General features: G+C 44.3%; 1 protein-coding gene across 1 annotated transcript in view; it reads right to left on the bottom strand.

Annotated features, from left to right (window-relative positions):
• Positions 1–24106: 24106 nt before the first annotated feature.
• atp8b1 (ATPase phospholipid transporting 8B1) overlaps positions 24107–26170 on the bottom strand; it is an 86951-nt gene continuing 84887 nt past the window's right edge. The window contains exon 27 of the mRNA XM_068031017.1: positions 24107–25269. Coding sequence (XP_067887118.1) covers positions 25042–25269 — 228 coding nt within the window. The 3' untranslated portion in view covers positions 24107–25041. The remainder of the gene's footprint in view (positions 25270–26170) is intronic.

Here is a 26170-nt window from a genome sequence, read left to right on the forward strand (position 1 = left end):
CCTGACTATTCTTTCATTTTTACTCTGACTATCACGTGGCACTGGTAGTAATCCTGAGATTACTACCTCTGAGGTCCTACTTTTTAACTTGGCTCCTAACTCCCTAAACTCTGCTTGTAGGACCTCATCCCGTTTTTTACCTATATCATTAGTGCCTGTGTGCACAATGACAACTGGCTGTTCACCCTCCCCCTTCAGAATGTTCTGCAGCCGATCTGAGACGTCCCTGACCCGTGCACCTGGGAGGCAACATACCATTCGGGAGCCTCGTTTTCGACCACAGAACCGCCTATCTACTCCCCTTACAATCGAATCCCCTACGACTATAGCCCTTCCACTCTTTTTCCCGCCCTTCTGAACAGCAGAGCCAGCCACGGTGCCATGGACCTGGCTACTGCTGCCTTCCCCTGGTGAGCCATCTCCCTCAACAGTATCCAAAACGGTATACTTGTTTTGGAGGGAGATGACCGCAGGGGACTCCTGCGCTGCCTTCCTGCTCTTTCTCTGCCTTTTGGTCACCCATTCCCTTTCTCCCTCAGCAATCCTAATCTGCGGTGTGACCAATTCACTAAACGTGCTATCCACGACCTCCTCAGCATCGCGCATGCTCCAAAGTGAGTCCATCCGCAGCTCGAGAGCCGTCATGCGGTCTAACAAGAGCTGCAGCTGGACACACTTCCTGCACGTGAAGGAGTCAGGGTCATCAGCCATGTCCCTGAGCTCCCACATTGAGCAAGAGGAGCATGATACGGGTCTGAGATCTCCTGCCATTTTTAATCTTAAGTTTAAACTTAGTTAAATGAAAAAGGAACGTAAAGTTTTTACCAATCACAATAAAACCAGAGAAATCGAAAAAGCCTTACCTTATAAACACCCCACCGAGTCCTTTTTTTTTTGGTTAGAGGAGGAGGGCGGGTGGGAGACACTACAAGTGTGGTGTCTCGGGTTCAGAAACCGCCCAAATATATAGTGTTTTACTTACCCAGCAGCCCCCTGGCCTCCGCCGAAAAACAAAAGGAAATTAAATTTACTTTCAAACTGACTTTCCCAGCTGCTCACTCGCTCACACTCTGCTCCCGAAAAAGCTGCTGCACTGAATGGAAAGTTATTTTAAACCGCCCAAATATATAGTGTTTTACTTACCCAGCAGCCCCCTGGCCTCCGCCGAAAAACAAAAGGAAATTAAATTTACTTTCAAACTGACTTTCCCAGCTGCTCACTCGCTCACACTCTGCTCCCAAAAAAGCTGCTGCACTGAAAGCAAATATAATCTAGGTGGATACCCCAGTGTGGTATTGAGGGGTTGCTGCACGGTCGTAGGTGCTCTCTTTCATATGCGACGTTAAACAGTCTTCCCTTTCAGGTGTTTGTATAACCTCCTAAGAAATAGGAGCAGGAGTAGGCCATTTGGCTTCTTCAGTAAGATCATAAGAAATAGAAGTAGGCCATTCAACCCTTCGAGCCCACTCTGCCATTCAGTGAGATCATGGCTCATCTTCTACTTCAACACAATTTTCCTGCACTATCCCTGTAACCCTCAGGTTTTTAATATGTAGAAATCTATTGATCTCAGCCTTGAACATGCTCAATGACTGGGTCTCCACAGCCCTCTGGGCAGAGAATTCCAAAGATTCACCATCCTGAGTGGTATGAAACAGGGCTGTGTTCTGACACCTACACTGTTTTGGATCTTCTTCTCACTGCTGCCCACTCACGAGTTTAAGTATTCAGAAGAAGGAATTTTCCTCCACACAAGATCCGATGGCAAATTGTTCAACCTTGCCCGTCTTAGAGTGAAGACCAAAGTACGGAAAGTCCTCATCAGGGAACTCCTCATTGCTGACGATGCTGCATTAACATCCACACAGAAGAGTGTCTGCAGAGACTCGTCGGCAGGCTTGTGGCTGCCTGCAACGAATTTGGCCTAACCATCAGCCTCAAGAAAACGAACATCATGGGACAGGATGTCAGAAATGCTCCATCCATCAATATCGGCGACCATGCTCAGGAAGTGGTTCAAGAGTTCACCTACCTTGGCTCAACCATCACCAGTAACCTGACTCTCGATGCAGAAATCAACAAGCGCGTGGGAAAGGTGTCTGCTGCTATGTCCAGACTGGCCAAGAGGGTGTGGGAAAATGGCGCACTGACACGGAACACAAAAGTCTGAGTGTTTGAAGCCTGTGTCCTCAGTACCTTGCTCTATGGCAGCGAGGTCTGGACAACATATGTCAGCCAAGAGCGACGTCTCAATGCATTCCATCTTCGCTGTCTCCGGAGAATCCTTGGCATCAGGTGGCAGGACCATATCTCCAACGCAGAAGTCCTTGAGGCAGCCAACATGGAAGACATCAGGATCCCCAAGGCCATATTGTGCAGCGAGCTCGTCACTGGTATCAGACCCACCGGCCATCCATGTCTCCTCTTTAAAGACGTTTGCAAACGTGGCATGAAGTCCTGCAACATTGACCCCAAGTCGTGGGAGCCAGTTGCCAGCGATCGCCAGAGTTGGCGGACAGCTATAAAGGCGGGGCTGAAGAGAAGCGAGTCGAAGAGACTCAGCAGTTGGCAGGAAAAGAGGCAGAAGTGTAAGGAGAGATCCAACTGTGTAACAGCCCCGATAACCAACTTCATCTGCAGCGCCTGTGGAAGAGTCTGTCACTCTAGAATTGGCCCTTATAGCCACTCCAGGTGCTGCTCCACAAACCACTGACCACCTCTAGGAGCTTACCCATTGTCTCTTGAGACAAGGAGGCCAAAAAAGGAAAATGGACATTCTTCGGTGTTGTCTATAGGCCACCAGCTAGTGGGAAGGACATAGAGGAATACATTTGCAAGGAAATTACAGAGAGGTGCAAAACATATGGGGTAGTTTTAATGGGGGGCTTTAATATCCTAGCATAGACTGGGATAATAGTATTGTAAAGGACTGTGAGGGGCAACAGATCCTAAAGTGTGTTCAGGAAAATTTTCTACAGCAGTATGGTGCTAGGCCAATGAGAAAGGAGGCACTGCTAGACCTGGTTCTTGGGAATGAGGTGGGCCAAGTGGATCAAGAGTCAGTAGGAGAGCATTTAGTGCATATTGATCATTGTATCATAAGGTTTAGCCTGACTATGGAAAAAGACAAAGAACAAACCAGAGTAAGAAAAATTAACTGTGGGAAGGCCAACTTCGATGAAGTAAAAATGAAGCTGGGGCGAATAAATTGGAGTCAAAGGTTGGGAGGAAAAACAGTAGCTGAACAGAAGAGAGAGTTTGGGCACATTAAAGATATGTTCCCTCGAAGGGGAAAGGTAGGGCAAACAAATCCTGAGCCCCCTGGATGACAAAAGAGGTAGAGGTTAAGATAAAGAAAAAAAAGTGTGCTTATGACAGATGCCAGATAGAAAATACTATTGAGAACCAGGCTGAATATAGAAAGTCCAGAGGAGAAGTGAAAAAGCAAATAAGACAAGCAAAGAGAGCATGAAAAGAGACTTGCAGCTAACATTAAAGGGAATGTAGTAAAAGAGTGGTAAAAGGAGGAGTGGGGCCGATTAGAGACATAAAGGGGATTTACACATGGAGGCAGAGGGCATAACTGAGGTCTTAAATGAATACTTTGCATCTGTCTTTACCAAAGAAGAAGATGCCACCCAGGCAATGGTGAAAGAAGAGGTAATTCAGATACTAGATGGGTTTAAAATTGATAAAGAGCATGTATTAAATAGGCTGTCTGTACTTAAAGTGGATTAAGCACCAGGACCGGACGAGATGCATCCAAGGATACTGAGGGACATGAGAAAGATAAGCCCAGCAACTGCAGGCCAGTCAGTTTAACTTCGGTGGTGTGGAAACTTCTAGAAAAAATAATTCAGGACAAGATTAATAATCACATGGACAAATGCGGGTTAATCAAGGAAAGCCAGCATGGATTTCTTAAGGGAAAATCATGTTTAACAAACTTTCAGGAGTTTTCTGAGGAGGTTGATGAGGGCAATACTATTGATATGGTGTACATGGACTTTAAAAGGTGTTACAACCAGGTGAGGCAGGGGTCTAGGCCTTTGCCTGGTTTGGCCTAGAAGGGTTTAATTTTTAAAACGCTGTGTTTTGAGCTTCCCCTCAGTGAATCTTTGTTCATCGCTCTCCAATTGTCATGGCAAAGAAATCAACTAGACAGGTTTCTTAGATTGAAACAAGAAAGCTATAAGTTTATTAACCTTAAAACTGTCTTCTACTTTGGCCTCCTTGTCTCGAGAGACAATGGATAAGCGCCTGGAGGTGGTCAATGGTTTGTGAAGCAGCACCTGGAGTGGCTATGAAGGCCAATTCTAGAGTGACAGACTCTTCCACAGGTGCTGCAGATAAAATTGGTTATCGGGGCTGTTACACAGTTGGCTTTCCCCTTGGGCTTCTGTCTTTTTTCCTGCCAACTGCTAAGTCTCTTCGACTCGCCACACTTTAGCCCCGCCTTTATGGCTGCCCGCCAGCTCTGGCGATCACTGGCAACTGACTCCCACGACTTGTGATCAATGTCACAGGACTTCATGTCGCATTTGCATACATCTTTAAAGCAGAGACATGGACGGCCGGTGGGTCTGATACCAGTGATGAGCTCGCTGTACAATGTGCCCTTGGGATCCTGCAATCATTAAAACTCTAACTCAGTTAAAACTACTAGAAATACGCGGCACGACCACACTAGCATGCATATGCGATAAACATACATGTAAATAAAGACAGAGGAGCAGAAAGAAGGAGAAAGGTTTAAGGTAATAGCTGGAGTTCAGTTACTGGCTTTTGGGTTTGATGTAAAATATTGGATTGCAGTTGTCTTGCAGTTCTCGTTGGGGCCCAGTGCAAACTTTCAAACTTGTTTAGCTGCAGGAGTCTTCTCTCTTAAGGTTTGAGTGGATGCAGTGGATTCCTTGGAACTTCGTCAGAGCGAGGGAGAGACCTTCCTTCTCTGTTGTCTTCAAATTGCATCTCTTTCAACTGTCCTGTGAGCACAATTCAAAACTACAAGTTGGCCAGCAGGTTAGTCAGGAACAACCGCTCCTGCAGCTTGTGGATTTCAAAGCTCTCGGTGGGGTGTGTAGTGCTGTCTCCTACACAGACAAGATGTGGATCATGGTTGCCCAGACCAATCTTTGTTAATTGAATCAGTGAGCAGTTCTCATTGTCTCCTTTTTTCTGCTGTCTTTTAAATGCAAAATGTGCAGCCATGTTTCAGTGGTCTTTTAAACCAAGCCAATTTTTTCCAGTCCAACAACAGTTCAAAATTAATGCTCCATATGACGAAACCAACATGTCTCACTTTGGCAGGTGGGGTTTTCATGACAAAGTGTTTGTTACAGTGCCACACAACAGACTTGTGAGCAAGATGACAGCTCATGGAATAAAAGGGATGGTAGCAACATGAATATGACATTTTCTGAGTGACAGGAAACAAACAGTAGTGGTTCATGGATGTTTTTTGGGCTGGAGGAAGGTTTGTAGTGGAGTTCCCCCAGGGGTCAGTGCTGGGACCCTTGCTTTTCCTGATATATATTAATGACCTGGACCTTGGTGCACAGGGCATAATTTCAAAGTTTGCAGATGATACGAAACTTGGAAGCATTATGAACTGTGAGGAGTAAAGTGTAGAACTGCAAAAGGACATAGACAAGTTGGTGGAATGGGCAGATAGGTGGCAGATGAAGTTCAATGCAAAGAAATGTGAAGTGATTAATTTTGGTAGGAAGAACGTGGAGAGACAATATAAAATAAAGGGTTCAATCCTAAAGGGGGTGCCCGAGCAGAGGGACCTTGATGTATATGTGCATAAGTCATTGAAGGTGGCAGGACAGGTTGAGAGAATGGTTAATAAAGCATACATTATCCTGGGCTTTATTAATAGGGGAATAAAGTACATAGAGCAAGGAAGTTATGTTGAACTTGTATAAGATACCAGTTCAGTCTCAGCTGGTGTATTGCATCCAGTTCTGGGCGCCACACTTGAGGAAAGACATGAGGGCAATGGAGAGAGTACAGAAAAAATTCACGAGAATGGTTCCAGGGATGAGGAATTTCAGTTATGAAGATAGATTGGAGACGTTTGGACTGTTTTCCTTGGAGCAGAGAAGGCTGAGAGGTGATTTGATAGAGGTATTCAAAATCATGAGGGGTCTGGACAGAGTAGATAGAGAGAAACTGTTCCCACTCGTGAAAGAATCGAGAATGAGAGGGCACAGATTTAAAGTATTTGGTAAGAGAAGCAAAAGTGACATGAGGAGAAACTTTTTCACGCAACAAGTGGTTAAGGTCTGGAAATGCTCTGCCTGAGGGGGTTGTGGAGGCAGGTTCAACTGAAGCATTGAAAAGGGAATTAGTCAGTTCTATGAAAAGGAAGAATGTGCAGGGTTACGGGGAGAAAGCAGGGGAATGGAACTGAATGAATTGTTTTTTCAGAGAGCCAGGGCAGACATGATGGGCCGAATGGCCTAAAACAGATTATTTGATCATTACCATAATGTTATTTGTGAGAGCTTTCTGTCTGCAAACTGGCTGCCACATTTCCTTCAGGAAAACAGTGGCTATGTTTCTAAAAGCAGCGCATTGGCTGTAAAGCACTTTCGGACAACCTGAGGTCATGAAAGGCACAATATAAATGTAAGTTTTCCTTTCTTTCTATCCAGTGTTCAGCTCATGGAAGTTAGGACGCATCCAATACTGGATGCCAGACAAAATAAACATTTTCTTAGCAAGCAGTGTTAATTATTATAAAAATCTACATAATTTCATCTTTAGTACATCAACTAAAGCACCCAAACCAGCTTACAGCTCCTTGTTTTAATTCTTAGATTTTCTAAGCATAGATCTAAACATCCATATTGTCTTAGAACTTCCCTGTTTACTGCATGGGTAAAAACGAGAAAAAGTACAAATCACGAATCCTTTTGAAAATCGCTTTTGTATCAATTAGGTTGCATGTCTGATCTGTTTATGAGACTGATTCGTAAAAAAAAAATGGGAACCAAGAAATAGAAAACTGAATTAAAGATTAAACCAAATTTGCTCAGTAAACACCTCTATAAGTGACTTTAATTTTGCAATAACTTACCTGTGAAATTTATCTTTGACAAAAAGTTCTGAACTCGATTGAAAATACAACATTTAAATGGCCTTACTGTTTTTAATAGTGACCTCTCTGGTGATGGCGTGGGGTGGGTCAGTTTTCAGAAACTTGTTCATTGATGGACAATTTGGAGGGAGCAGGCATTACAATCAGGAAGTCCTAATATGCTCTGTGAATGGGTCGTCTTACTATTAGGCATTTTAGGTGCAAGTGCATGCTGAGAGTTGTAGTCTGTTGCCTTGCTCAGTCTTTGGCTGAGAGCTGATGGCTCGAGGAAAGAGGTTTCCAAACATAACTTACTTTGTCTCCCCTTCCAAATCTATCAGCAGCCTGTGTACCCCTACCAGTATTCAGGTTTAATATTTTAACCCCATTAATGCTCAAGCATTGTCCAAATTATACAATTTATAATACACATACACAACTTAAACAATGCCTTAGTCCTGCTTACACTTAGTACTGCTCCCCATTAACATGACGAATTAGGTTGTTTGTTTGCGCATAGACAGATAATATATGGAGTGATAGGCGATACATTGAGTCATAAGTTGCTTCCTGCATAAAGGCACTGATGATACTTTGATTTCATTTATGTGAGTGATGAAAATCCACTCCAACATAAATGGTATCATAATTCTGACAACCCTGCCTTACATTTCATAGAATTGTAGAATCATAGGCTGGTTACAGCACAGAAGAATGCCATTCAGCCCATCGTGCCCATGGCAGCTCTCTGCAAGAACAAATCTGCAAGTCCCACTCCCCTGCACTTTCCCCATAGGCCAGACGCTTATCCAATTCCCTTTTGAAAGCCACAATTGAATCTGCCTCCACCATACTCTCAGGCAGTGCATTCCAGGTCCTAACCACTTGCTGCGTAAAATGGTTTTTCCTCATGTCACTGTTGCTTCTTTTGCTAATCACCTTAAATCAGTGTCCTCTGGTTGTCAACCTTTGCACCAATGGGAACAGTTTCTCCCTGTCTACTCTGCCCAGACCCTTCATGATTTTGAACATCTCTATCAAATCTCCTCTCAACCTTCTTTACTCTAAGGAGAATGACCCCAGATTCTCGAATCTATCCTCGATATGGAATTCTCATATACCTGGAACCATTCTCATAAATCTTTTCTGCACGCTTTCTAATGCCTTCACATCCCTTCCTAAAGTGCAGTGGCCAGAATTGAACATCATGCCCCAGTTGAAGCAGAACTGTGTTTTATAAACTTAATTATAATGTCCTTGCTTTTGTATTCTGTACCTTTATTTATAAAGCTTAGGATCCTGTATGCCTTCTTAACCACTTTCTCAACCTGCCCTGCCACCTTCACCGATTTGTGCACAGATACCCCCAGGCTCCTCTGTTCCTCCACCCTCTTTAGAATTGTACCCTTTAGATTATATTGCCTCTCCTTCCTACCAAAATGCATCATTTCACACTTCTTTGCGTTAAATTTCATTTTCCACATGTCTGCCCATTCTATCAGCCTATCTGGCCTCTTGAGGTTTATCACTATCCTCCTCACAGTTCACAATACTTCCAAGTTTTGTGTCATCTGCAAATTTTGAAATTGCGACCTGTCCGCTGAAATGTTGGTCATTAACATATATCAAGAAATGCAGGGGTCCTAGTACTGACCCCTGGAGAACCCCACAGTATACCTTCCTCCTGTCCAAAAAGAAACCGTTCACCACTACTCTCTGTTTCCTATCACTCAGCCAACTTCATTTCTATGCTGCCACCATCCTTTTTATTCCATGGGCTTCAACTTTACTGACAAGCCTGTTATATGGCACTTTATCAAACGCCTTTTGGAAGTCCATGTACACCACATCAATCACATTACCCTCGTCAAACCTCTCTGTTACCTCATCAAAAAACTCAATCAAATTAGTTAAACACAATTTGCCTTTAACAAATCCATGCTGGCTTTCCTAAATTAATCCACACTTGTGGAAGTGATTGTTAACTTTGTCCCAGATTATCATTTCTAAAAGCTTTCCCAGCACAGAGGGTAAACTGAGTGTCCTGTGGTTTCTGGCTTCCGCAATTTCCAGCCTTACTTCCCTCAGCATCCTTGGATGCATCCCATCTGGTCCTGGTGACTTAGCAACTTTAAAGTATCGGCAACCTCAGGGGAGATACGAACGTACGAATTTGGAGCAGGAGTAGGCCACTCGACCCCTCGAGTAGGCCTGCTCCGCCGTTCAATAAGGTCATGGCTGAACTGATTACTCCACATTTCCACCTACCCCCGATAACCTTCCACCCCCTTGCTTATTAAGAATCTATCTACCTCTGCCTTAAAAATATTCAAAGACTCTGCTTCCACTGCCTTTTGAGGAAGAGAATTCCAAAGACTCACAACCCTCTGAGAGAAAATATTTCTCCTCATCTCTGTCTTAAATGGGTGACCTCTTATTTTTAAACAGTGACCCCTATTTCAAGATTCTCCCACAAGGGGAAACATCCTTTTCACATCCACCCCGTCAAGACCCCTCAGGATCTGATATGTTTCAATCAAGTCACCTCTTACTCCACTAAATTCCAGCGGATACATGCCTAGCCTGTGGAATCTTTCCTTGTAAGACAGCCCATCCATTCCAGGTATTAGTCTCGTAAACCTTCTCTGTACTGCCTCCAAAACATTTACATCCTTCCTTAAATAAGGAGACGAGTACTGTACATAGTACTCCTGATGTGGTCTCACCAATGCCCTGTATAACTGAAGCATAACCTCCCTACTTTTGTATTCAATTCCCCTCGCGATAAACAATTACATTCTATTAGCTTTCCTAGTTACGTGCTGTATCTACATACTAACCTTTTGCGATTCATGCACTAGGGACACACAGATCCCTCTGCATCTCAGAGCTCTGCAATTTCTCACCATTTGGATAAAATGCTTCTTTTTTATTCTTCCTGCCAAAGTGGACAATTTCCCACTTTCCCACATTGTACTCCATTTGCTAGGTCTTTGCCCACTCACTTAACCTATCTATATCAATTTGTAGCCTCCTTATGTCCTCTTCACAAGTTACCTTCCTACCTATCTTTTCTCATCAGCAAATTTGGCAACCATACCTTTGGTCCCTGCTTCTAAGTCATTTATATAAATTGTAAAAAGTTGAGGCCCAGCACAGATCCCTGTGGCACACCACTCATTACATTTTGCCAACCAGAAAATGACCCATTTACGCCTACTCTCTGTTTCCTGTTAGCTAGCCAATCTTCTATCCATGCCAATATGTTACCCCCTACACCATGAGCTTTTATTTTCTGCAATAACCTTTGATGTGGCGCCTTATCAATTGCATTCTGGAAATCCAAGTACAATACATCCCTTTATCCACAGCACATGTAACTGCCTTTCACAAAACCATGTTGACTCTGCCTGATTACCTTGAATTTTTGGTGGAGTAGTGGTAATGTCACTGGACTAGTAATGCAGAGGCCCAGGCTAATGCCCTAGGGACATGGGTTCAAATCCCACCATAGCATCTGGTGCAATTTAAATTTAATTAATAAAAAGAAATCTGGAATTGAAAACCTAGTAATTGTACCATGAAACTATCATCAGTTGTCGTGAAAACCCATCTGGTTCATTAATGTCCTTGAGGGAAGGAAATCTGCTGGCCTTACCAGGTCTGGCCTACATGTGACTCCAGACCCACAGCAATGTGGTTGACTCTTAACTGCCGTCTGAAAAGGCCTAGCAAGCTACTCAGTTCAAAGGCAATTAGAAATGGGCAACAAATATTGGCCTTGCCAGTGATACCCACATCCCATGAATGATAAAAAAACCTTACTAATACCTCCTCTTTGTCAATTATTGGCCCATCCAGTAACTCAACTACTTCCTGTTTTACTATGACTTCAACAGTATCTTCTTCCTTGGTAAACACAGATGCAAAGTATTTGTTTAGTACCTCAGCTATGCCTTCTGCTTCCTTTTTGGTCCTTAATCAGCCCCACGCCCCCTTTATTATTTCTCTCCCAATAGAAGATTTTTGGATTCCCTTTTGTGATATCTGCCAGTCTCTTCTCATACTTATTCTTTGACTCTCTTATTTTCTATTTCACTCTCTCTCTGAACTTTCTGTATTCAGCCTGGTTCTCATTTATATTACCAACATGACGTGTGTCATATGATCCCTTTTCCTGCTTCATCTTACTCTCTATCTCTTGTCATCCACAGAGCTCAGGCTTTTGTTGCCCTACCTTTCCCTCTTGTGGGAATGTAACTCAACTGTACCTGAACCATCTCCTCTTTAAAGGCAGCCCATTGTTCTTTTACTATTTTGCCTGCCAGTCTTTGATTCCAATATACCCAGGGATCGATCCATTCTAATCCCACTGACACTGAAACAGTGGTGGTTGTGAGCACGCAGAGATGGTGGGGGCGAGCAAGCAGAAACAGTGGTGGGTATGAGCACGCAGAGATGGTGGGGGTGAGCAAGCAGAGACAATGGTGGGTGTGAGCATGCAGAAACAGTGTTGGGTGTGAGCACGCAGAGACAGTGGTGGAGCTGAGCACGCAGAGATGGTGGGGGTGAGTACGCAGAGATGGTGGGGGTGAGCACGCAGAAACAGTGGGGGGTGAGCATGCAGAGACAGTGGGTGTGAGCACACAGAGACAGTGGTGGGTGTGAGCATGCAGAGATGGTGGGAGTGAGCACGCAGAGACCATGGGTGTGAGCATGCAGAAACAGTGGTGGGGTGAGCACGCAGAGATGATGGCGGTGAGCACACAGAGACAGTGGTGGGTGTGAGCATGCAGAGATGGTGGGGGTGAACACACAGAGACAGTGGTGGGTGTGAGCATACAGAGATGATGGGGGTGAGCACACAGAGACAGTGGTGGGTGTGAGCATGCAGAGATGATGGGGGTGAGCACGCAGAGATGGTGAGTGTGAGCACGCAGAGACAGTGGTGGGTGTGAGCATGCAGAGATGATGGGGGTGAGCACGCAGAGATGGTGGGTGTGAGCACGCAGAGACAGTGGTGGGTGTGAGCATGCAAAGATGGTGGGGGTGAGCATGCAGAGATGATGGGGGTGAGCAGACAGAGATAATAGGAGGAGGGTGAGCATGCAGAGACAGTGGGGGTGTGAGCACACAGGTTAAGTGGTGGGTGTGAGCTTGCAAAGATGATGGGGTTGAGCACGCAGAGATGGTGGGTGTGAGCACGCAGAGACAGTGTTGGGTGTGATCATGCAGAGATGATGGGTGTGAGCACGCAGAGATGGTGGGTATGAGCACGCAGAGACAGTGGTGGGTGTGAGCATGCAGAGATGATGGGGGTGAGCACGCAGAGATGGTGGGTGTGAGCACGCAGAGACAGTGGTGGGTATGAGCATGCAGAGATGATGGGGGTGAGCACGCAGAGATGGTGGGTGTGAGCACGCAGAGACAGTGGTGGGTGTGAACATGCAAAGATGGTGGGGGTGAGCATGCAGAGATGATGGGGGTGAGCAGACAGAGATAATAGGAGGAGGGTGAGCATGCAGAGACAGTGGGGGTGTGAGCACACAGGTTAAGTGGTGGGTGTGAGCTTGCAAAGATGATGGGGTTGAGCACGCAGAGATGGTGGGTGTGAGCACGCAGAGACAGTGTTGGGTGTGATCATGCAGAGATGATGGGGGTGAGCACGCAGAGATGGTGGGTGTGAGCACGCAGAGACAGTGGTGGGTGTGAGCATGCAAAGATGATGGGGGTGAGCACACAGAGACAGTGGTGGGTGTGAGCATGCAGAGATGATGGGGGTGAGCACGCAGAGATGGTGGGTGTGAGCACGCAGAGACAGTGGTGGGTGTGAGCATGCAGAGATGATGGGGGTGAGCACGCAGAGATGGTGGGTGTGAGCACGCAGAGACAGTGGTGGGTGTGAGCATGCAGAGATGATGGGGGTGAGCACGCAGAGATGGTGGGTGTGAGCATGCAGACAGTGGTGGGTGTGAGCATGCAAAGATGGTGGGGGTGAGCATGCAGAGATTATGGGGGTGAGCAGACAGAGATAATAGGAGGAGGGTGAGCATGCAGAGACAGTGGGGGTGTGAGCACACAGATTAAGTGGTGGGTGTGAGCTTGCAAAGATGATGGGGTTGAGCACGCAGCGATGGTGGGTGTGAGCACGCAGAGACAGTGTTGGGTGTGATCATGCAGAGATGATGGGGGCGAGCACGCAGAGACAGGGGAGGTGTGAGCACACAGATTAAGTGGTAGGTGTGAGCATGCAGAGATGGTGGGTGTGTGCATGCAGAGACAGTGGTGGGTGTGAGCATGCAGAGCTGATGGGGGTGAGCACGCAGAGACAGTGGGTGTGAGCATGCAGAGATGGTGGGGATGTGAGCACCCGGAAACATTTTGTGGTTGGGGGGGGGTGGGGTGCGGTGAGCACACAGAAACAGTGGGGGGGGTGAGCACGCAGAGACAGTGGTGGGTGTGAGCATGCAGAGATGGTGGGGGTGAGCACTAGAGATGGTGGGGTGAGCATGCAGAGATGGTGGGGGTGAGCACTAGAGATGGTGGGGTGAGCATGCAGAGATGGGGACGGTGCTGGCAGAGGGAGGTGATGCATGATTCAGAGTGTACCGACTTGCTGAGCACAGTGTTTTTCCACTCCTGGTGCACAGTGGGCGAAGGGTGGATTTCTTCGAAAAAGAGAGGTGAGTAATAATCTTTTACCCAGTATGCCCTATTTCTAATGCCTTTATCTTTGCGAAATTTGCTGACCAGCTAAGCAAAAATCAAACGAAAAGGTTGGACACCCCTGAACTAGATCATGGCTGATCTTCTACCTCAATGCCATTGTCCCGGATTAGCCCCACATCCCTTGATGTCTTTAATATGTAAAAATCTATCGATCTCTGTCTTGAACATTCTCCATTACTGAGCCTCCACCGTCGCTCTCTGAGGTAAAGCACTCCAAAGATTCGCTACACTCTGAATGAAGAAATTCCACCTCATCTCAGTCCTAAAAGTGTACTCCTTATCTGTGACTGTGTCTCCGGATTCAAGACCCCCAGCCAGGGGAAATAACCTTCCTGCATCCATCCTGTCGAGCCCTTTAAGAATTTTGTATGTTTCAAGGAGATCACCTTTTAATCTTCTAAACTCTCGAGAATACAGGCCCAGTCTCCTCAAGCTCTCCAGAGAGGACAATCCTGCCACCCCAGGAATTAGTCTGGTGAACCTTCATTGCACTCCCGCTATGGTAAGTATATCCTTCCTTAGATAAGGAGACCAAGGTACACAATATTCCAGGTCTTTTTTTGATTTGCTCATGGGATATGAGCATCGCTGGCTAAGCCAGCATTTATTGCCCATTCCTATTTGCCCTTGAGAAGGTGGTGGTGAGCTGCCTTCTTGAACCACTGAAGTCCTTGGGGTCTAGGTATTTATTTGGCTGGTTCAGTTCAGTTTCTAGTCAATGGTGACCCCTAGGATGTTGATAGTGGGGGATTCAGCGATGGTAATACCATTGAACATCAAGGGGAGATGATTAGATTCTCTCTTGTTGGAGATGGTCATTGCTGGTACTTGTGTGGCATGAATGTTACTTGCCAATTACCAGCCCAAGCCTGAATGTTGTCCAAGTCTTGCTGCATCTGGTTGCAGACTGCTTCAGTATCTGAGGAGTCGTGAATGGTGCTGAACATTGTGCACTCATCAGTGAACATCCCCACTTCTGACATTATGATGGAGGGAAGGTCATTGATGAAGCAGCTGAAGATGGTTGGGCCTAGGACACTACCTTGAGGCACTCCTGCAGTAATGTCCTGGGACTGAGATGATTGACCTCCATTAATCACAACCATCTTCCTTTGTGCTAGCTATGACTCTTAACTAGTGGAGAGTTTGCCCACTGATTCCCATTAATACCAGTTTTGCCATACTCGGTCAAATACTGCCTTGCTGTCAAGGGGAGTCACTCTCACTCTTGAGTTCAGCTCTTTTGTCCATGCTTGGCCCAAGACTGTAATGAGGTCAGGAGCTGAGTAGCCCTGGGAACCCAAACTGAGTGTCAATAAGCAGGTTATTGCTGAGCAAGTGCCACTTGATAGCACTGTTGATGACCCCTTCCATCATTTTACTGATGATCGAGAGTAGACAGATAGGGCGGTAATTGGCCAGGTTGGATGTTTGTGGACAGGACATACCCGGGTAATTTTCCACATTGCTGGGTAGATGCCAGTGTTGTAGCTGTACTGGAATAGCTTGGCTAGAGGCGCGGCTAGTTCTGGAGCACGTCTTCAGTACTATTGCCGGGATGTTGTCTGGACCCATAGCCTTTGCACTATCCAGTGCAGATTGTGATTGTATACAATTATGCTGCTGCTGATAGCCCACAGCACCTCATGGAATTCCAGATTTGAGTTGCTAGATCTGTTCAAAATCTATCCTATTTAGCACGGTGGTAGTGCCACACAACACGATGGTGGGTAACCTCAGTGTGAAGACGGGATTTTGTCTCCACAAGGACTGTGTGGTGGTCACTCCAACCAATATTGTCATGGACAGATGCATCTGCAAGTGGTAGATTTGCGAAGACGAGGCCATGTTGGTTTTTCCCTCTTGTTGGTTCCCTCACCATCTGCCACAGACCCAGTCCAGCAGATGTGTCCTTTAGGACTCGACCAGCTCAGTTGGTAATGGTGTTGCCGAACTATTCTTGATGACGGACATTGAAGTTCCCCACCCAGAGTACATTCTGTGCCCTTGCTACCCTCAGTGTTTCTTCCAATTACTGTTCAACATGAAGAAGCACAGATTCATCAGCTGAGGGTCTGGTGTCACATGTAGGCCAGACCAGATAAGCATGGCAGATTTCCTTCCCTATAGAACATTAGTGAACCAGATGGGTTTTTACAATAATCAGCAATGGTTTAATGGTCACTATTAGAAAAGATTTTTAATTCCAGATTTATTGATTGAATTCAAATTTCACCATCTGCCTGGGCCTCTGGATTACTAGATTACTAGTGACATTACCACTGCGCCACTGCCTCCCCACCCCCACCAAGGCTCTATACAATTGCAGCAAGACATCCTTACTCCTGTACTCAAATCCTCTTGCAATAAAGGCCAACATACCATTTGCCTTCCCAATTGCTTGCTGCTATTGCATGCTAGCTTTCATAGGAAATAAGAGGAGTAGACCTTTTGGCCCCTCGTGCCTCCTCCACCATTCAACTAGATCATGGCTGATCTGCTACCTCAATGGCATTTTCACACACTATTCCATATCCCTTGATAGCTTTAATATCAGTGACTCATGAACAAGGACACCCAGCCCCTTTGAACTTCAAACATTTCCCAATCTCTCACCATTTAAGAAATACTCTGCATTTCTGTTTTTCCTACCAAAGTGGATACCTTAACATTTTTCCACATTATATTCCATCTGACATGTTCTTGCCCACTCACTTAGCCTGCCTAAATCCCCTTGAAGCCTTTTTACATCTTCCTCACAACTCACATTCCCACCTAGTTTTGTGTAATCAGCAAACTTGGAAATATTACATTTGGTCCCCACATCCAAATCATTGATATAGATTGTGAATAGCTGGGGCCCAAACACTGATCTGTGCAGTATCCCAGTAGTCACAGCCTGCCAACCTGAGAATGACCATTTATGCTACTCTCTGCTTTCTGTCTGTTAACCAATGCTCAGTCCCTGCCAGTATATTACCCCCAATCCCATTTGCTCCAATTTTGCTTACTAACCTCCTGTGTTAAACCTTATAGAAAGCCTTCTGAAAATTTAAATACACCACATCCACTGGTTCCCCCTTGTCTATTCCACTAGTTACATCCTCAAAAAACTCTTAACAGGTTTGTCAAACATGATTTCCTAAATCCATGTAGACTCTGCCCAGTCTTACTATTATTTTCTAAGTGTCCAGTTATCATATCCTTTATAATAGATTCCTCGTTTTCTCTCTCCCTCCTTTCTTAATTAGTGGGGTTACATTTGCTACCTTCCATATTGAGCAATTAATTGACATGCCTCTGAGTCATAAGGTTGTGGGTTCAAGTCCCACTCCAGGATTTGAGCACAAAAATATAGGTCGACATTCCAGTGCAGGACTGAGGGATTGCTGCACTGTCAGATGACTAGGGTTTCGGATAAGACACTAAACCAAAGGCCCTGTCTGGTAGGTATACGTAGAAGATCCCACGGCACAATTTCAAAGAAGAGCAAGGGAGTTATCCTCAGTGTCCTGACCAATATTTATCCTCCTATCGACATCACCAAAACAGAATACCTGGCCATTATCACGTTTGTGGGAGTTTGCTATGTGCAAATTGGCTGCCACATTTCCTACAACAGTGACAAGACTTCAAAAGTGCTTTAATGACTGAAAGTGCTTTCAGATGCCCGGTAGCTGTGAAAGTCACGATATAAATGCATGTCTTTTTCTTTTTGCCAGTTTCCCATCTCATTACATGGGGCGGAAACTATTCTGGAATTCAAGAGTCGAGTCATCTTCACAGCATTGTCCAGCACCTCCTTCAAGTGGATAAGCATGCTTTTGGCAGTGAGTGCTTCTCTATGTGTACAGCAATGCCCTCACATCGCATTGGGAGCAACTGTTCTAGTACCAATCACTACTTCACAATGCCTACCTGTCATTGACTTTGGCCTGGTGTAAATGCCAATACATTGTGACCAGGCAATATCATTGTGATTTATGAAGCTGTAAAGCAACTGGAAAATCTCCTTTGCTGTTGTTCTGGTAGGCAGCCACTGGCTAAACAAACTGGTCCCCTATATTGCACCTTCGTAAATGTACCATATGTAAATCAAGTGAACTCAGATTAACCCATCTGTGGATTCGGCCAGCTGCAGAGCAAAATATTGTTGCTAATGGCTTGGTTCACTAATTCAGTTCGGATATCATTGGCTATGCTACTAATTTGGCATGGCACTGTATTCTTCGGTAATGGTGCTAATTGTATTAATTGTTGCGTCTTCTTTCCAAACATCGTGCTTACTATGTCTGCAGTTACAAGCAATATTAGTTTGTCTGCTAGGGCGTGAGATTTTCCTGTGTTTGCAACCGTGTAAATGCACTAAGTATGAGGCTTCAAGAGCAGCAGAGCACAAAAATGTCTTGCTTGCCATTAGCTGAGCCTGAATTCAGTTAAAAAAAATTGGAACTTTGTGGGCTTATGCTTATGCTATTCATGTTTTGTTTCCAAGTGTCTGCAAAAAAGAGATCATTTTAAGCTGTATTTTGACAAGATTTCATCACATAGAGAACAGTGGGAAGGAGCAAGAGCAGTGTGGGACTTAAAAAGCGCAGGCGAGAGCAAGACTTCACTTTGAGAGCGGTGGGGAAGAAGCGAGAGCTGAGTGGGGGATTAAAGAGCGCAGGAGAGAGTGAGACTTCACTTTGAATGGCAGGAAGAAGCAGAGCAGAGTGGGGCTACCCAACAGCCAGACTGTAGGTTGAGAGCCCACGTTTAAAATAGAAAAATGAGGTATGATATCACAGGGAAGCACGTAGGTGATTGGTTGGTGAGTATTTCCTATTTATCTTATATAAACTGGGGAATTTCAATCAGGGTAAGTAGAATATTAACTAAAATAATAATATAAGCACAAGCAGATTGAGAGGCATTCATTAAATTCAATTAAGAAAATAATTGGCTGGGCAGGTGATGTGTTGCAGCTGCAGTATGTGGGAGCTGCTGGACACCTGTGTGATCCGAGACAAACACATCTGCAGTAAGTGTCTGTGGCTTGAGGAATTTTGGTTCAGAGGCAATGAGCTGGAGGCCAAGCTATGGACACTGTGATGCATCAGGGAGGGGGAAGTTACCTGGACACTTTGTTCCCCTTAGGCTAGGGTCTTCTGATTTGGTCTGTGGCCAGGGACAGGACAGTGAGACTGCGAGTGAGGCAGGTATAGGGATTGAGAAGGTAGAAGTGGAGGAGCCTCAGCCCTTGCAATTGTCCAACAGGTTCGAGGTTCTTGCAGCTTGTACGGATGAGAGCAGTGGCTGCGGGTGGATGAGCAAACTATGGCACTGTGGTAGAAGAAGCCATTCAAGCAGAGTGAGTAAATAGGAATGTAGTGGTAGTAGGGGACAGTATAGTCAGGGGGATAGACTATACAGTTCTCCGTAGCCGAGAGCGTGAGACCAGAAGGCTGTGTTGCTTGCCCGGTACTATGGTTCAGGACATCTGCTGGGTGTTGGAGAGGAACTTGCAGTGGGAGGGAAAAGATCCAATTGTTGTAGTCCACATGATTACCAATGACATAGATAGGACTAGAAGGAGGTTCTGCATAGGGAATATGAGCAGCGAGGCACGAAATTAAAAAGCAAAACCTCAAAGGTAATAATCTCTTACCTGAGCCACAAGCAAATTGGCATAGGGTAAATAAGATTAGGGAGTTAACTGTGTCGCTCAAAGATTGATGTGGGAGAAATGGGTTTTGATTCATGGGCACTGAATAAAGGCTATGAAGACTATACAAGGGTATGAAAACTGAGCTGGCTAAAGTAAACTAGAAGGTTAGATTAACAGGTAGGTCAGTAGAGATGAAGTGGCAGACATTTAAGGAGATATTTCATAACACTCAGCAAAAATATATTCCAGTGAGAAAGACAGTCTCTAGGAGAAACACCATCTGTGGCTAACTAAGGAAGAAATTAGAGTATGAGAGAAAACTAGCTAGAGATATAAAATAGATAGTAAGAGTTGGATGGGAACATATAGGTGGTGGTGTTCCCATGCATCTGCTGCCCTTGTCCTTCTAGTTCATAGAGATTGCAGGTTTGGAATGTGCTGTTGAAGTAGCTTTGAGTTGTTGCAATGCATCGCGTGGATGGTACACATTACTGGCACTGTGCATCAGTGGTGGAGGGAACGAATGTTTGTGAATGGGGTGCCAATCAAGCAGGCTGCTTTGTACTGGATGGTATCGAGCGTCTTGACTGTTGTTGGAGCTGCACCCATCCAGGCAAGCAGAAAGTATTCATCACACTCCTGACTTGTGCCTTGTAAATGGTGGACAGGCTTTGAGGAGTCAGGTGAGTTACTTGCCACAGGAGTCCTAGCCTCTGACCTGCTATTGTAACCACAGTGTTTATATGGCTACTCTAATTAAATTAGGAAGGCAAATAGAAATGTTGGTCTTTCTTGCAAGAGGATGAAATATATAAGTAGGGAAGTCTTGCTACAACAGTACAGCGGATTGGTGAGACCACACCTACCGCACTATGTACAGTTTTGGTCACATTTAAGCAGGGACACACTTGTATTCAAAGCAATTCAGAGAAGGTTCACTGGGCTGATTCCTGAGATGAGCAAAGGTTGAGCAGATTGGGCCTATATTCATTGGAGTTTAGAAGATTGAGAAGTGATCTTATCAAAACATACAAGATTCTGAGGGGGCTTGACAGGGTAGATGCTGAGAGGATGTTCCCCCTTGTGGAGGAATCTAGAATTGGGGGCACAGTTTCAAATTAAGGGGTCTCCCATTTAAGACTGAGCTGAGGAGAAATTTCTTCTCAGAGGGTCATTTGTGTTTGAAATTGTCTTCCCCAGCGAACAGTGGAGGTTGGGTCATTGAATATATTCAAGGCTGAGTTAGACAGATTTTTGATTGACAAGCGAATCAAGGGTTATTGTGGCAAGCAGGAAAGTGGAGATAAGGCCACAATCAGATCAGCCATAATTGTATTGAATGGCGGAGCAGGCTTGAAGGGCCAAATGACCTAGTCCTGCTCCTATTTCTTATGTTCTTATGGTAAGAACTTCAATCTAAATGTTAACAGGAAAAAGGGCAGGAAATATTTGAAATTTACTACAGAATACCAGTCCAAATAAGGGAAATCATTTTAGGAAGGTGAACAAGCACACCAATATAAATGGAAAATACCCAAATAAAAAGGACTGCATTCATTAGTGTGGTGCATGAATGCTCCGATGCATAAGGAAGGCAAAATAAAAGCTACTTTTCTCGAAATGTGATTTTATGAGTGACACACACAGACATGATTCATGAAGTACAAATAACTGAACTGATGGAATATTTTCCAATCTAGCCTGAAAAATAGCACAGATAGGGTGAAGCAAAAGGTGCCCACTAGGTCAAGTACAGAAGCAAGTGTAAAAAGCAACTAATGAAATTCCTTTAGTTTTTTTTGGGATCCATTATGGCTACTTTCTATTTACACCGTCCACTAGCACCATAATTGGACCATAAGAAATAGGAATAGGCCGACTGTTTGGCCTATCGAGCCTGCTCCATCATTCAATATCATGGTTGACCTTTTTACCTCAATTCCACCTTCCTGAATTATCACCATATTCCTTGAGTCCATTATTATCTAAAAATCTGTCAATCTCTGTCTCGTAAATACTCAACAACTGAGCATCCACAGCTCTCCAGGGTAGAGAATTCCAATGATTTACAACCCTATAAAAATGTTGCCTTATTTCAATCCTAAATGGCTGACCCATTATTCTGAGTCCATTACCCCTACCTGTGGACTTGCCTGCAAAGGGAAAACATCCTCCAACCCTATCAACTCTGTAAAGCCCCTTAAGAATTCTATAATTTTCAGTGAGATTACAGGAACACAAGAAATAGGAGCAGAAGTAGACCATCGAGCCGGCTTCACAATTCAATATGATCATGGCTGATCTTGGGCTTCAATTCCACTTTCCCGCCCACTCCCCATAATCCCTTGATTCCCTGCGAGACCAAAAATCTATCTATCCCATCCTTAAATGTAATCAATGAAGGAGCATCCACAACCCTCTGGGGTATAGAATTCCAAAGATTCACAACCCTTTGAGTGAAGTAATTTCTCCTCATCTCAGTCCTGAATGATTAACCCCTTATCCTGAGACTGTGTCCCCGTTTTTTTTTTCCTTAGGGAGCTTTACTCTGTATCTAACCCCCGTTTTTTTTTTTTTCTTTTTTACAGGGTGACCTTTATACCCCAGGCCCCTTTTATATTTTTCACATCGAGGGGGCCTTTATCCCTCAGGCCCCCTTTATGTACATATTTACAGTTTTAAAATAACTTTATTAAAACAGATAAATAAACAAAAAACTCAAATTAAAATGCCATTCTCGGCGTCGACGATGCACTCCAGTCCCTGCGGTGCCCACCGGTCGCGGAAGGCCTCAAGCGTACCGGCGGACACCGCATGCTCCTTTTCCAGGGACACCCGGGCGCGAACGTAACCGCGGAAGAGGGGCAGGCAATCGGGGAGGACGGAACCCCCGACGGCCCGCAACCTGGACCTGTGAATTGCCACCTTGGCCAGGCCCAGGAGCAGACCGACGAGGAGATCCTCCTCCCGGCCCAAGCCCCTCCGCACCGGGTGCCCAAAGATCAGGAGCGTGTTCTAGATGCCTGACCAACAGAAACAATCTCTCAGCTTCTACCCTATCAAGCCCTTTCAAAATCTTGTATGTCTCAATTAGATCTCCTCTCATTCTTCTAAACTCCAGAGAATATAGGCTCAATTTACTCAGCCTCTCATCATAGGACAACCCCCTCATCCCAGGAACCAAATTAGTAAATCTTCAGTGCAAATATATCTTATGTTATCCTCTCTTAAATGTGAAGACCAAAACTGCACACAGTATGCCAGGTGCGGTCTCAACAAAGCCCTGTACAATTTTAACAAGACTTCTTTATTCCTGTTCTCCAATCCCCTTGCAATAAAGGCCAACATGCCATTTGCCTTCCTAATAGCCTGCTGCACCTGCATGTTAACTTTGTGCATTCCTTCATCAACACTTACCAGTTTCACACCTTTTAAAAAATATTCTGCTTTTCTATTTTTATGACCTAAGTGAACAACTTCACACTTCACTGCATTACACTCCATTTGCCATCTTGTTGTCCACTCACTTAACTTGTCAAGATCTCTTTGCAGCCTCTCTACATCCTCCCTGCGCTTACCTTTCCAACGAGTTTTGCATCATCAGTCAACTTAGATACATTACTCTCTGTCTCTTCATCACATCATTAATATAGAGTGTAAAAAGCTGAGGCCCCAGCACTAATTCTTGCGGCTCCCCACTATTCACTGCCTGCCAACTTGAAAATGCCCCATTTATGCCCACTCTCTGCTTCCTGTTAACCAATCCTCTATCCACGCTAATATATTACCGCCAACACCATGAACCCTTATATTGCCTATTAATCTTTTATGTGGTACCTTATCGAATGCAATGTTAAGACTTCTTTAATAAAAGTTTCCAGCATCTTCCCATTGACTCATGTTAGGCTAACTGGCCTGTTTTCTCGCTGCCTCCTTTCTTGAAAAGCAGCGTAACATTTGCCAACTTCCAATCTGACGGGACCATTCTTGAATCTAAGGAATTCTGGAAAATCATAGCCAGTGCATCCACTATCTCTGCAGCTATCTCTTTTAGAACCCTAGGATGTAGGCCATCTGGTCCTGAGGACTTGTCAGATTTTAGTCCCTCAAGTTTCTCCAATACTTTTTCTCGACTGATATCAATATCCTTAATTTCCTCACTTTTTAGCCCCTAGGTTACTGCCCGTTTCTGGTATGGAGAACATCGCTCATTATTCTTAACTCTGGGGGATATAGATCTTGTCCATTCAGTCTCCCCTCATAGAAAATCCCAACGCAGTGGAAAACCTATTCATGCATTTAAACAGGGTTGCCATTGCACTTTCGATTAAGTTATGGTGGTGGAGTTAGAAATCAGCTAGAAGCAACACCAGGGAAACACCTGCCCTTTGAAAAAATGTCAGACTGAATTCTTAAAGGCTTTATTTCAGGTAATTGATCAATTTATATTACAATTGTGCTCTTTTATTATGAGCTGCTCTGAAAAACAGAGGTAGTACATGTGAAATAAACAGCTATCACAAAAGGCATTATCTGACTAACTTCAAGTTACCTCACATCTGTGAGAAGAAACTAAAGATTCCCATAATCTTTTTGACTCCCATGAGTTTCTAAAATTTGAGCAAGCAGTGCCAGTGTACTTAGTTGAAAATCTTGTAATTTTTTGGGATGTGAAGATCTGTAACAACAGCACTATGCTCAGGCCTAATGGCACACATTTGGATTTTCCAATGGCCTTTCATGATGAGTTGATATGCTGCTGGAATAATTAGCCAGAAATTAATAAATTTTAAATGTTTAATCATTCTTATTTAGTACAGAAAAAAATCCTAAAAATATATGTACATACACATATTCTTTAACTTATGACAAGGCAGAAATAATAAATTTGTTTAAAAGTTAACAAGGTGGAAAATTCAGACTAAATTTCTAATTTTGAAAAAATATGTAGAAGAACTTCGGATCCGAACATAAAAATGGCAGTGCAGATTTTTAATGTTGCTTTTTCGAACATATATTTGAGAGTCTTGCTAAAATAGTGGAAAATAAAAAGGAAATTCATGCTTTCATATTTTGAAAAGCTCCAAATAAAGGGTGAAAGGTTTAATATTCACAACTGGTAATAAAAGTTGGTTAACTTATGGAAATCTGCATCTATGTAAACGTTAAAAACACATCTCATCTGTTCAGGTATTCATTGCAAGCCAATAAAACAAAACTCAATTTTCTTTATTGCTGTTCTGTGAAAAAAGCCCTTGTAAATGAAGATCCTTAAAATGGTGCCCATATTGCAGTGGAACAACTGATGAGCAGTGCTGGAAAAGCAAGTCATCCCACTTTCAGGTTTAAATATACTAGTGGTTGGCTTCTGCAGATCAGATGGTCCTCGTCTGGTGTGCGCAAATTGGAAGGATCCTCAATCTCGCAATGTACAAATATGAAAGTCTTACATTAAATGCATTGCAATCTTCCTCCAATATAGCCTGAGAAATATATCTATTTAATCAATGTTTTCCTTTCTGTAAAGTTGTTTTTGATACAAAAAGTCTTAGCAGGCAACAGCATGGTGATGGTTTCAGCTTGCATTTGCACCTGCTGTTTCATATGTCCTACTGCTGACATCTGGTTCAGAGCGTGGGCCTTTCTTTCGGATGCTACGACCTGAAGAAATTAAATCAGCATAGCCTTGTTGATGTGAAAATGCATAGCCTGATCGACGAATAGATGCATTCCGGCGGAAAGAACTCGGCCTACTTGGCTTGGGCAGAAGTTCAATCTCATATTTTTTGCGGTTCATTTGAATCTGTCATTAAAAACAAAACAATTGTTTAAAGCACTGACACCCATTAATTGAAGAGCTTACTAAGAGATTCAGGTCTGGCAAAGCCAAGACAACCTACATCAAATATTTGCTGTAAAGTCACAATGTTGTGCACTGCAAAAGCACACAGCAGCAAGTGCTGCATAAGCAGCAGAGACAACTGTAGCAACATGGTTTGTCACATTATTAGTTCGTTTCCTTCTAACAGAAGACAAAGTTGTACCAAAACTAGGTTAAAGCTTCAGTCATGTTGGTTTCAAATGCTTGTTGTCATGCAAGCCCCCACCTGCCAAGAATGAGGCGCATTAATTTTGCCACATGGACATTAAATTTCAAATTGTTGCTGGGATGAGGAAAAGGCCTGTGACAAGGGGTTGCCAGGCGCCTGGCTGGAAAGACATTTTTGCATATTAACAGACAGTGCTTGTAGACAAAAGGAGCTATTCCCTGCTCCAATTCAATCCACAAACAGACATGGTCAGACCAGTTAACTGGCTGTTGCAGAGTTTGAACGGAGAGCCGGCAGAAAGCTGTTTTCTCCTGGATTGAAATGACCTCTCCTGGCTGGCTCGCCACAACCTCTCCTGTCTGCTCCCATCTCTTTCTCACGGAACTCCAAAATCCACTGAAAACCCATGAACCCCAAGAGAGAAAGTCTCCTACAGTGAACAAGATTTAAGAAGAATACTGGGCCCCAACAAAAAGCAAGAGCTACCTACAATCAAGGACACTACAGTGAGCTCAAAGAACTGTAACAACTCTTCAGATATTGCCTCAAACTTTTGCACTTTATTTTTGTTCTGCTCTTTCTATCCTTATCTATAACCAGGGGGCATAGATTTAAGGTAAGGGGCAGGAGGTTTAGAGGGGATGTGAGGACATT

Source organism: Heterodontus francisci, chromosome 1 (assembly GCF_036365525.1).
Source record: "Heterodontus francisci isolate sHetFra1 chromosome 1, sHetFra1.hap1, whole genome shotgun sequence".
Taxonomy (NCBI): domain Eukaryota; kingdom Metazoa; phylum Chordata; class Chondrichthyes; order Heterodontiformes; family Heterodontidae; genus Heterodontus; species Heterodontus francisci.